Genomic DNA, 13,283 nt, shown 5'->3' with positions numbered 1-13,283 from the left:
ACTAATATCATAAAATGTGCTCTTAAGTCAGGATAAAATAATGTTGTAAATACTTCAGAGATTAAGGTATAATTAATTGAAAAAATAATTTAATCAGAGCTTAAACTTTATGATGTCCAAAAGAGAAACTTTTTTCTGATGGTTAATTATTTTATGTCATCTTAAAAGCAAGAACATGACAATATAAACTGTAATTATGTTGGTATGTGGACTTTTGTGTGGGTGTTTTTTTTGGGTGGTATAGCTGTTTTGGGGATTGGTTGGTTGGTCCGTTTTTAAAAACGGAACAAATTCTGTTCTTGTAGCCAAGAACAGAATTAATGTGAACATAATAGTAAGACATAGTAGGGAAAACTAAGCATGGTTTTGGTAAGGGAAATAAATTTATCTAAAGCTTGTGAGACTTGTATGAAACAGTAAGCACATGGGCAAGCACTTGGGCATTCAGAACATTACTCATTATAGCTGATACTGAAACTTATGTGAGGTAGGTTGCAGGAAGGTTCTTGCCATGACAAGTGACTGAGCAATAGAAGAGTAGCTTATGATGCTGAAAAACAAATGCTATGTAAATAATATTTTAGAAGCATTCAGTCGCAATCCATGTTTTTATGTGAAAAAGGCAAAGAATTAGATATTTTCAAATAACCTGCATTGTATTATTTTTAATATACTTTCTACAAGGAAATGTATTTAATTCATGATCACTGATTTCCTAATTGTGTAGTCAAAGTTCTTCAAGCCTTTTAAACTACTTCTAGGAAGACTTGAGAAGTAATTGGGGTCAGCTAGTTCAATGACTCTACATATGCCCTCAGCTTTTTGAGACTGTTTTATGACACCTTCATGCTAAAAATTTGAATGTGGTTGCCCTAAACTCGAGACTAAATAAATGTTTACTGTGTAGCAAGTGTTTAGTCTCTATACTTCGCTGGATTTCCAAATGTTAATACAGTGCTAATACAGTGGTATTCAGTAATATTTTCCAAGGTGTTAAATAGGCAACTCAAATATTTTTAGTAACTTGAAGTATGTTTAAAAGCGGGTGCACTAGAGGGCAGTGTTTTCCTATTTAATGTAGCATTTTGAAGTAAGTGGTTGGCGGCCTCCTTATTCAGTGTTTGGGTTTGTCTGTTTAATCAGCTCTCAATAATCTTGTTCTTTAGCCATCCCAAGAACTCTTGGAGTTGCTTTCTTTACATGCGTAAGTAGTTATCTAGCAGAAATAAGTTCTGAGAGTCGCAAAATTAAGCATGTGTGAATGTTTAAAAGATTATGGCACTTGACATCAGTCTTAACAGCTGTTTATAGCAGAAACCATGCATTGGAAAATATAAGCAAAAGCTGCTGAGGGGAAGGCTAAGGAGATGGATTTGGAGGCATACTCAAACATAAGGAAGGATGAGAGAAACCATCACCAGCTCTGTGTCCTAGTTAAGAATCATATAGAGAAATGCAAAAATAAAGGTCATACGGACATAAGCAGTATATTAATATATGTCATAGGAAGGGACTAGAGAGGAAATGTTGGGTATGGGGAGGGAGGGAACATAAAAAAGTATTGAAGGCAGTAGGAAAAATGAATATCAAAAGAGCTGCATTGAAAAAGGTCATCTTGTGTATTTTCACATATCAGTGTTCTTCATAAATATATTTCTATGTATAGAAAAATAACTAGAACAGTGCTTTACTTCCTGTGGATTTTCTAACCTTTGCAGAAAGGAAAGCACCAGTGAGGCCTTTTTTCATTACTTTATATCAAATGTGCTTGAGCAATCAGGATAAATTATTTAATAGAATAAAAAAGGCAAAAAAAAAAAAGGCAGAATCACAAGTATTATTCAGAAAGATCAGTTCTTGACCCTTCAATGATTTATTATTCCAGCCTTGGTGAGTTACATTGTGAATGGTGAAAATGCCAAAACCTTATTTACCAATTGGTAAACTTGTCAGAAATGGTAACAGGGATCTACTTGTATTTCTTGGCTGAATTATTTGAGAGCAGTGTTCCTGAGGCCATAATGTAGGTAGAGTATAATGGTGGAAAGTGTGTCTCCTATTCACTGCTATAAATTGTTTTCAACTGATGAGCTTGTCGGGAATTGCCGGGTCTGCCAAAAATACTGTACTTGGACCCAAACTGGAATTCTAATTTGAAATTAGTAAAATTTGGATGGACAGGAAGACGTACAGTGTTTTCTTTGGAAGCAGTAGAAGTTTTCCACACCAGAAATATCTTAATGTAATGAAACTGAAAGGAACTCCCAGGTCCTTCTCTTTGCGGGGGCTGTAGCTGTGAGCCCCAGTTGTGGTGCGAGCCCTCTGCCCTGCGGTGCTGCAGATGTGATCAGCTGGCAATTCTGCTGTGATTCTGTCACTTGTTACAGCAGAGAAATTCAGTGTGATCTTCTCCAGTGAGGTTTTGGGCTCTGGAACAGCCTATTTGCCAGTGAAGGTGAGCTGCTGTGAATAAAATGGGAAAATCTGAGCAGATATTTGTGTGAGCAATGTTTTGTTTTCTGATGGAATCACAAAGTATTGCTATTGTTGGCAAGTATTATATTTCGTTTTTATAAAACTCTATTTTCCCATGAAAACACTTATGAATTTTCCAAGCAGCTGCACATATACCTGTCCTCAGTTAAGAAAGGTTTGTCCTGCTAAACATGTAAGTTAATGAGAAATATGCAGCAAGGCATGTGTAGGTACATCTCAGTTGCTCAATGCAAACTTCAGCAGTCTGAAAATGCTTTAGTGAAAGGAATCTATTAGATGTTATTTTTCTACTGGAGGTCAAGAGATTTTCAAATCCATTGTATTAAGGAAGTGAATATGGAAGTGCGGACTCATTAGAAATGCAGTTACATGCCAAAAAGCTGTTAGATTTTACAGCCTACAAGTTTGAAATCTAGTTAAAGTTGATAAATGAAATACTGACAACAGAATGGGAGAGGAGGAAGTTTGCTTTTCTAGCTTTTTTTCTTTCCTAGTGTTAGCTTGTATTTAGTATTAATGCTGTGTAGTCAAACGAAATGTCAGAAATACTTGACTAATAAAAAAACTATGTTTTTCAGAATTGTCAAGGTGCTTGTATAACTAGATAAGTAAGGTAGAATGTAGTCTGGATTTTCAGTGTAAAACGTCTTCATACTGCATCTGTCTATGAAAACATCTATGATGTCCTCAAATAAATACTGTCATTCAGTGAGAATGTAGTATTGCAAGGGGCAAGTGCACACATAAAAAAAGATAAAAAAATTGATGGATAGTGACCTGTAAATTCAAATTCAATTTTGTAGTGCACCAGCTTTCCCATAGAGAAGAAAACTGAGATTGCTTAATGTTTTTCCAAATAATTTCTCAGTATTGAGATTTGCCAGTGGTTTCCAGTCTAGTCTTCTGTCCCACTTTTGTTTTAATGGTAAAAACAGGGCAAGAAGATTATTCTTCTCCCTCCTGACATTCCTTTTGGAGCAAACAAAGGGAAAGGGATTTCACAATTTCTGACTGAAGACCCATTGATATACTGCTTCCTGTATTCCAGTTTCCCTTTCTTCTTGTTTTATGCATGATTTTGTTTTTAAATAAGAATGAATACCTAAATATCACACCTGTGTAGAATTGTAGTCTGATTATCCAAGAAAGCAAATATAAAGAATGTATTGTACTAGCTAGTGCTTGTTACTCTTTGCTTAAAATAAGCCTTTGTAAAAGCTAAAGGCATGTGGGTTTGATAACTGTGGCCTTTCAAAAGATTCTGAAAGTACTAAATACAGTGGGAATCATATGCTTTCCTGATGTGAAAATAGCAACTGAGGTGGTAAAGTATGTGGAGATGTTGCAGTATTTGTGTTGGAACTTCCAAAGTCCCTGTAGTTTTTGGCAAGAATATTATTCATTATCTTGAGTAAACTGCTGTTACAATTCAGGCAAGTACTACTTCAAACATCTGCGGTTTCTTCATGTGGATAGACTTGGACATGTGTTAAGGATTTTCATTTTCTAAACTGAATTTATTATTCTCATTAGGTCATCCTTGGCAAGTACACCTGGCTTTCATATGAAGATGTATACATTAAAGCTGTTAATTTTGGAAATGGCTTAGCAGTATTGGGTCAGCAACCAAAGACTAACATTGCTATCTTTTGTGAGACTAGAGCTGAGTGGATGATTGCAGCACAAGCCTGTTTCATGTGCAACTACCAGCGTAAGTATGAGTCTTTCCTAAAATTGTCTTGATCTTGCAATGCAATCTGAAAATAAACCTTCTATTTCATATACTAAGAAAACGTTATATAGATTTTATGTAGAACATTTAAATATACAAATAAAAAAATGCTGCATAGGATAGAGATTGCACTTTGTGGTGTTTTATTTTATTGAACGGAGAAACCTGTGTCTGTGTGCAGATGGAGTATGGTTTCAGTAAGTATAACTTGCTTAATGTATTTGTTAGAGGCTTATTTTCCTTTACTCTCAAATCGGTACAGATTCCCGAGTTTCTAAAACCAAACAAAAATCACACATGAATTAATTGAATTAATCAGGAGTTGACCTCAAACCTTCATCTGTAAGTTTTAACTGCGTGTTTTGTCAGTTCTTCAGTTTTGATTTTGATTGGGCCTGTTTTTCTTCCAGAGAAATGGATTGAATGCTGATCTTAACTTGAAACAGAAACTGTATTCAGGTGTCTGTTTCATCCTCACTCCTTAATAGGTCATTCACCTAACTGTAAGCCCAGCTTGTGCCTGTGTTCTGTGGTGCTCCCAGGGGCACATTTCTCACTTTCCCAAGGGCACTCTAAAAGCTGCTGTTCCTTACTGGCTTTGGCCTCTTCTCTCCCATGCTGCACTTATTCTCCTGCAGTAAGAGATGGGCTGTACAAGGCAGATGTAGAGAAATTACTGATGTACTACCTGCCTACACTAAAGATGTATATCAGCTAGACTTCATTCAGATTTTGGAAGCAAGCCTAAGAATCTTAAATGGTCCCTCTTTGCTACGAGTCTGTTTCAATTTGAGAATCCATATGTTCATGAATATATAGCAGTTTTCACTTAAGACTACCTAATAGAAGCATATTGGTAAGATGAAGCCAGACTTTATTCAAGGTGTGGTTTGAGAAGACTGGAGTCAACACGCATAACTTGAAACACAGGAAAACTAGATAGTGGGACAAACTTCTGAGTGGTTATGAAATCTCCATCCTTGGAGATACAATCATAGAATACTTACGGTTGGAAAGGACCTTAAGACCATCTAGTTTCAACCCCCCCTGCCCATACCTCATACTAGGCCATGGTCTTGAGCACTCTGCTGCAATGAACTGTTTTATGGATGTGATCTTCCAAGGTGCCTTCTAGCCTAAACTCGGTGATATTTTTTGGTTCCTTGTTCCCTGGCTTCTGAGTTCTCTACCAGGGCAGAGATCTGCTCAGGCTGTTCTTTGATGAGATGATGTGTTGCTTTTAAACTGTGTGTCTCTTAATACAATGTGTCAGTTCCCTCTTACCACTTCTGGTATCTGCTAGATGCCTAGTGGCTGTCCTGGGAATAAAATGCAAAGGCTTGTTGTATCAATTATTTTTTTCTTTGGAAGTGCAGTATACGTAGAAGTCCTAGGAAGATTTTGAAATTTGAGGGCAAAAAAATGTATCTGAGATAATGGATGGATGTCATGTCCTGAATGGTATGCATATGGTTTTGGGTTTGTTGGATTAATGTTTTAAATTCCCTTATTGAGACGTGCTCTAGCACACTGTCTCATCTAAGCTATGTCATCTTGTGTGAACTTAGCTGACTTGAGTACTGGCAGATGCTGATATTATCATGCAGCATTCACAGTCAGTTAGCTGAATTGAGTATAAAATTCAGATGATGTTGAAGAAGTAGCATGGCAAGACATTGCTAAATGACTTATATTAGCATTTCTCAGTTTACAAATTTTGCAAGAGTTCACTGCTGTGGTAGTGTTGTGACATGCTTTCTGAATGTGAAATGTATTAAATTTGATGGTATGTGCCCAGAACTGATGTCAAGAGGGCAGGTTCATCTGCTTCATGTGTAGTGCTGGAGAGAATTAAATGGGGAAAATAATTTTTATCTTATGGATTACTTGCATAAAGAATTGGTTTTATGATTAGAAATACTTGCTTGGTTGTAAACTTGACACTGAAGCTGTCTAAGTCTTGTATTTCAGGAGGTAGAGTGGGATTGCTAGTTCAAAATGGGGGAAAAAAAAGAGTATTAGCATGAAAACATGTTTTCTTCCATAGTATCTCTTCATTTGTGGGAAGAGCTCTTCACCAGTATGGGCAGATAAAACACCCGAGTGTGTAACCAAATAATCAGATAAATAGGAAAAGTTATGTTTCATTTTTCAATCATGCATTCCAGAGGCTTGAGCAGAAATGGTTTTGTAAGAATTGATTTGCCTGAAGCCTTTAAAGGTATATTTTGCTTTTTATTTGTGATGTGTGATGAATGCTATAATACTCAGTGTAACATTTTGGTTACAGTGAACTAAATGGCAAAAGTTCTGTTTGTTTCCATAGGGCAAGGCTTTGTTCTCATATATTAGCTGACAAATTTAGTGGTGCTGAGATTTTCTTTGTTGATCGATTGTTGGAGCAATATTCCTAACAGAAGTTCAGGTATCAAACACTCATGCTATATTGCATGTGTAAAGATGAACTCAAAAGAGAATCTGTTCTCAGCCAGTTTTCAAGAGAACAAGGAGAGAGAAAAAATTACCCAAACTTTCAGATTTGCCTGAAAAAGTCTTATGTGCCAGTGTGGAGAAGTGGGAATTTCACAGGTCAGTCATTGCTCAGTTTTTTTTCTCTCCATGACATCAGTACACCATCATGTAAATGGCATAGCTCTCTTTGGCTCTGTCATATAGCTCTAAATTGCCCTTGATGTAGATGAGTAATTAGCTACATAAATGGTTATTTCAGAGATTATGCTTTTCTTTCCGGGCAGTGTGTTGTCTTGGTTGTGCTTGTTGGCTTGGGGAAGCTGAATTTCTGCTAGATGTTTATATAACAGGGGTCACTGCAGTAAGTAGAGAGAGCTCGTGGGAACTAGTAGAGGCACTCTTCTGGACTTTGCTCCCACCAAATTAAAGAAAACACAGTGCATGTGCATTTGCCCTGCAACAGTTCTGAACTATGATGGACTGTTTTAACAAGGAAAAAATAAGTGGAGGTCAACTATTTACTCATCTGTGTAAGAAAACTGCTTTTGAGCTCTTCCTCAGTGTGCGGCACTGGGTTTGTCACTCCCTGGATTTCACATCTTAGAATACAGCAGAGTTTGATGTAATTTTACTGTTAATTTTTGCTGCAGTGAACATAATATAGTTCTAGCCCTAATATACAGTAGGTGTCTTGTTTTAATCATTGTTTAAGTATTCATTTAGGTCCAGACTAAAATACAAAAGAAACTCAAATACTTAATGTGGCAAACCCGCCAACATTGATGCTGTAGTTACTAATGATTGTGGTGATTTACCTTGCAACTTTTTTGAGATGCCCCTGTTTAACAGTCTGCTTGGAAAGTAGGAATTTCTATTGTTTTTAAGAGCAATACCTCTTTGAGCTGCCTTTTTCTTCCCAGTCTCTTCTGGTCTTTTCTCATGCATTTCCCATAAAAATGGCAAGGTATTAAATACTATTTTTAATTTGTTAATATGAAGTAATTGTTGTTTAACACTACATCTAATGAGCTGTCCTTAAATACAGGAAATAGTGTTTCTAATAGTCAATTTCCTAAATATTTTGTTTCCTTGGTATTCTGTATTCTCAGTTCAATGTATAATGATTGTGATGATTAAAACTTTATTATGTTGTTACAAATAGATGGGAGCAGGCTTATTACTGAGTATAAGAATTAACCTGCTGATCAGTATTGCAGTGTTCTAAATGTTTTATTAGCAGTTAGTTGTAAAAGGTTAGTAACAAAGCATGTGAATTCTGAAGAGAGAAGTCATATAAATGAAATCTGTACGTAAGAGGATTCTGTTAAACTGAGAACAGATGCTTGCTTTTAAAATGGTAAAAGCCATGAAGGTACAAGAATAGATCTAGAAGAGAATTACATAGGGTAATGTGGTATTGTTACCTCTAGTTAGACCTTGAAAAATAGCAAACACTTGAATAGACAATGGTTGTTCTTTTCCCTCTGAGAGTAACTGAAAGTTATGCTGTATTTAAATTAATTCTGTAAGGTGGTTTGGTTTTTTTTTTAACAAATGTTTACTGTATTGCTTAATTTAAAATAGGTTAATCTCAGCCCTTCGCGGTAAACTATACTTGAAAGTGTAACACAAAGTCAGCATTTTTATTCCCATTTTCTGTTCCAGTTGTTACTCTGTATGCTACTCTGGGAGGCCCAGCAATAGTACATGGTCTGAATGAAACAGAGGTGACCACCATCATTACTAGTAAAGAACTGATGCAAACAAAGCTGAAGGTCAGAAAACTGTTGTCTCTATCTTTCCAATGTCTGTTCATTATTGTTAAAAGGCCTGGTTCCATTGTACAAAACAATGATTTATTGCCTTTCTGTAGGGGAGATACTTATTTTAGAGTAATGTTTATATATCTGTCTTCATGTACAGAAAAATGATAGCCTTCATTTTAGGGGTTTAGGCTCCTCAATAACTCTTGAGCAGCTGCAGTGTTTCCTGGAATAACACCTTTACAAGAAATTGCTATAGTTCCTGCATGGATTTAGTCCCTGTAAATTTAACAGTTGAAGCAAATGGGAAGAACAGAAAAATGTGTAGACTGTAGATGAATAGCTAAATGTGATCATCTGCCTGATCTATTGTAGGATGTTTTCCCAACAGAGAATGGCTCTTAAATCTAAAGATGTGTACTTGAAGAGTTAGAGCTGTTTTCCAGTGTGGGGAAGAGCTTATTAAACATTTTAACAGTCAAAGCTTTTTTGACTTACCCAGATTGAATACACAAGTGGATCAATTTATCTGCATGGATTTCATCATCATGTGTTTTGGGGGAACTAGACCTTTCGCATAAGGGAGTTGTTTTAATGAAAAACTATGCTTTATTGCTGAACTTCGAATAAGACTTTTCCAAACCATTTTTAAGTTACTAGAATGAGAATATATATATACAATGCACTTTTATTTCAGCTCTCATTAAGAGAATAAATTTCTTCAGCTTGAGAAGATGATAATATCCTCTTCCGCTAGGGCATTGATAAATGTTTTAGAACTCTTACTTCGCTTGAAATGCTTAACTAGTGCCTAACTAATAATTTTCTGTATTTTTGCTGGCTGTTGCTGATTTTAAATAGCATAGTAATCAAGGAGCAACATAAGAATTATTGTGAGCTCAGTGTTGCCAGTTTCTCTGTGATCAATGAGAGTGGAAAGTCAGTTATCTCTACAAATCATTGCAGCCTTATTTGTGGGCTTTTCTTGAAATAAGACTGAGATCAGTAAATGGTTGGAAAAGTTTTTGGAGTTGTAAGTGGAAAGTTCAATCAGTTCTGCAAATCTAAATGTGGAAAGTTTTAAGCTTTGCAGCCATTTGAGCTAGACAAAGCTTAGACAAGTTCACCCTCTGATAGTCCAAATCCTCAGCTAATTTATATCAATGTTGTTTTTTTAACATATACACTAATGTGGTGGGTTTTTTGTGGTTTGTTTTGGATTTTTTTTCCCTCTTGTTGGCATAAGTCTCATGTATGATTTCTGAGCACATGTTTATTTCCACAGGAAATTGTTTCTCAAGTTCCACTGCTGCGACATATTATTACAGTGGATGGCAAACCAACAACATGGTCAGAGTTTCCCAAGGGTGTCATTGTTCATACTATGGCTTCTGTGCAAGCTATGGGGGCCAAGGCAGATACTGGTAGGTTATCTCTTCTTTCTATTTGGAACATCTCATTTGTTGTCCTACTTTGACCCTGTTGAGTAAACGTGGGTAAACTGAAGATCTGAAAAAAACGGTGCAGTGATTAACTTTTTAGTATCTGCTTTTTTCTTTAAATGAAATCTGTGGGGTTTTTTGTTTTGGTTGAGATTGGATTTTGGGGTGTAGCGGGGGGAGTTTGTTTTGTTTTTGAGAGATTAACATGGTTTCAAAAAGAACTGTTGGGTTTTTTTTTCCCACAAGGGAGAATAATTTTTAGGACAAGCATTTAGGCCAGGATAGAAACTTGGGAAGCATTCTTATGGTCAGACATATTAAAACCAAGTTGTTCAGAGCACATGGAGAATACAATTGCTTATTTTAAAGCAAAATGCATCAGTATTTTCTACCCTTAAGTTTTGTTAAATTCACAAATAAGAAAATGTAAAATAGCCATTTAAATCTGATAGAACTTGGTCGCTTTTATTGCATTTCTGGAAATACCAATTTACTATGTACATTTCTGGAAATCTATTTCCAATCTATGTAACACTTAAAATTCAAAATTTCAGGAGGTTTTGGTTTGTTTGTTCTTGTTTTAACTATTATAACAAACTGGTGTTCTTGGCTCTGAAACCTGATAAACCTAGTATTGTAAGATTGCATTATATTCAGTAGTTGCTTTCTTCTGTTCTTACTCTTCATGTTTTCAGAATCTTTCAACCACGTGGATGTTGGATTGAATTTTGTTTTGGGAGTAGTGTGGGTGGGTAATCCTTCTGCTTTTGATATTTGGGGAATGGAAATTGTTACTTCCAACATCATGACATCTCAATTTCTTTAAAAGATGTTTTTTCCTTTTTTACCAGTTTTGTGTACTCTCAGAACTGTTTCAGAAAACATCAATATAAAAAATGATAGCTATAGTTCATTAGTTCCTTGAGGTTTGTTAATCTCTGTGCTGTGTAAAAAGGTCTAATACCTCATTCTTTGGTCTTCTAAATATCACATACTATGCACTACAAAAATGTTATCTTGGTCAAGTTTGCCATTCATAAGTTGTGGAATGCTACAATGATATTTTTTTTTATGGTCAAGCATGTTCAATTAATATATATATTTATATGAGCTGCTGCTTACGTCTTTATTTTCCTCTGTGGTGGTAATCTTGCAGGATGGACAGGGTTCAGGGAGTGGAAAATTAAATGTTTTCCCTCATTCAGTACGTGTGGTGTGCTACACGTATTGCTCATTGCAGTTCAAGAAAACAATATTCACCTGGCATGATATTATAGAAGATAATGTGCCTGCTTGTTGCTTACCACATAAGCTTTCTGCTCTTTTAGACTTCCTAATCTGCTAGTGAGTCAGCATGATAGGGAGGTTAACTTTTTACTTCTCAACTGCATTCCAGTGTTATCTGTAGCATCTTACTGGTCTTCCTACAAAATTCTGAGAAAGAAAACAATTCGCTAACTGCAAAGAACTGTGAAGCAAATCTTGCTTTGAAAATGCTGTCATTGTTATTCCATCTTTATTCTTACTCTTTTCTTAATTCATCATATCAAAATAATAGGTTGCATGGGGTTTGGGCAACCTGGTCTAGTGTAAGGGAAATGGCAAGGGGGACTGGAACTAGGTTATCTTAATGTCCCTTACAACCCTAACCATTCTGTGATTATGCAGTTTTTCCTCTGAATAAACACATTTGGTTTTGTATTTTCCTTCTCTCAGAGCAAGCAGTTTAAAAACACATCAATCCTATTAAAGCTGCTAAACATACTTTAAATACTTACAGAAATTGGACCTCATGTTGGCTCAGCAGTATCTTGCTTCAGGTGTTGTAAATGAGGCAGCATGTTGTTCCCCTGCCAGGGAACACAGGAGAAACTAGTTTTTTGTATGGGGATTAATGTTGTGTCAGTGTGGAACCAGTGCAGCCTATCTTCCTGAGGATGTTAAAGCTCGGTGGCATTTTGGAGATGCCAAAGCTTCTCTTTTTTCTCTTCTCTCCAGGAATATGGGAAGCATGATAGAAAAAGTGTTGTTGTGGTGGACTAGGACAATGACTTAAAGCATTGCTCAGCTAATGCAAAGAAGTTCCTGCTCTTTGTGAAGGCACTTAAGCTTGACCACAATCTTTTTAACTGAAAGCAAAATGTAATAACAGTAGTCATGTAGTAGTATATTGCAATGACTGCTGAAATCAGTCTGATAGGCTCTTCTCACATTATATGTTTCTCTCTTTTAATACAAATTACAGGAAACAAACAGCAGGCCAGGCCTGTACCCTCAGATATTGCAGTGATCATGTACACAAGTGGATCCACAGGAGTTCCCAAAGGAGTTATGATCTCCCATTGCAACATAATTGCTGGGATAACAGGAATGGCTGAGAGGATTCCAAATCTGGGGTATGTACCAATGATTTCTTACCCAAATAACCTAGTCATAGTTGCATATCCTTTTAGATTAATTACTGTTTAAAAGATCATCTATCTTATATTGCTTTGTCTGGAACACATCATACTCTGCACTGACATCGGAGCATCTTCCAGTACTGCATTAAATAACATGACTACTTCATGTGCTGTTTGTTCTCTTCTGTATATGGGCAAGACTGGTACACACAAGTCTGTGAGGCTGCTTTGCACTAATGTGTTTGAAAGCTTCCCTAAGCAGTACTTCCTTTGGTTAGTGTTAAATTCTGTGGTTTCTTTCTGTTTGGTGCCGTTTTTAATCTTGTTCACACAGAGTTGCCTTTGCAACCATAGCAACGGTTAGTTGTCTTGGGATGAGTAAACCCCACACTTTGTTCATGCCATAAGCCTACAGTATATAGTATGCGACTTTTTAAACAAAACCCATATTTGAAATGTGTTCTCAAGGCAGTTTTCAATTTTCTTTTGTTCTGCAGTAGGCTCTGTGTAAATTTAGCTTAATGACTTTCCTGATTACTCTTACGGAACAGAATAAACCTATTTTTTAAAAATCTTTTTACAGGGAAAAAGATATCTATATTGGCTATTTGCCTCTTGCCCATGTTCTGGAGTTGAGTGCTGAACTTGTGTGTCTGTCTCATGGATGCCGTATCGGTTACTCTTCACCTCAGACACTAGCTGACCAGGTATGTTACAGACGTAAGCTCTTGCAGTAAAAAAAACCCAAACCAAAACATAAATAATTACCGAAGTCAGATCTTTGTAATATTTCTTGAGCAACATTGCAACAAGTCTTTCCTGCCGTTCATGAAACAGGGTATCTGTGGTTATGGCTGGGACTCTGGACTAGTTTTAATTGTTCAAATATAATTTAAATGAAAACGATTGTTTGAAAGATGTGCTGTGTCATTTTGTTTGTCTTGTTAAAAACCTTGAATGTGTCTGCTAGTAAACA

The 13,283-nt window shown here is 36.2% G+C and overlaps 1 protein-coding gene across 5 annotated transcripts in view; it reads left to right on the top strand.

Annotated features, from left to right (window-relative positions):
• ACSL3 (acyl-CoA synthetase long chain family member 3) overlaps positions 1-13,283 on the top strand; it is a 50,368-nt gene that overhangs the window by 23,063 nt on the left and 14,022 nt on the right. For all 5 annotated transcript variants that reach the window (XR_010611595.1, XM_065675016.1, XM_065675017.1 and 2 more), the window contains exons 4-8: positions 4,030-4,207; positions 8,366-8,475; positions 9,749-9,887; positions 12,151-12,301; positions 12,891-13,014. Coding sequence is in view for 4 of the 5 variants with exons in the window: in XM_065675016.1 (XP_065531088.1) it covers positions 4,030-4,207; positions 8,366-8,475; positions 9,749-9,887; positions 12,151-12,301; positions 12,891-13,014 (702 nt within the window). In the remaining variant the exon portion in view is untranslated. The remainder of the gene's footprint in view (positions 1-4,029; positions 4,208-8,365; positions 8,476-9,748; positions 9,888-12,150; positions 12,302-12,890; positions 13,015-13,283) is intronic.

Source organism: Lathamus discolor, chromosome 3, assembly GCF_037157495.1.
Source record: "Lathamus discolor isolate bLatDis1 chromosome 3, bLatDis1.hap1, whole genome shotgun sequence".
NCBI lineage: Eukaryota > Metazoa > Chordata > Aves > Psittaciformes > Psittacidae > Lathamus > Lathamus discolor.
This window is presented reverse-complemented; position numbering and strand designations above follow the sequence as displayed.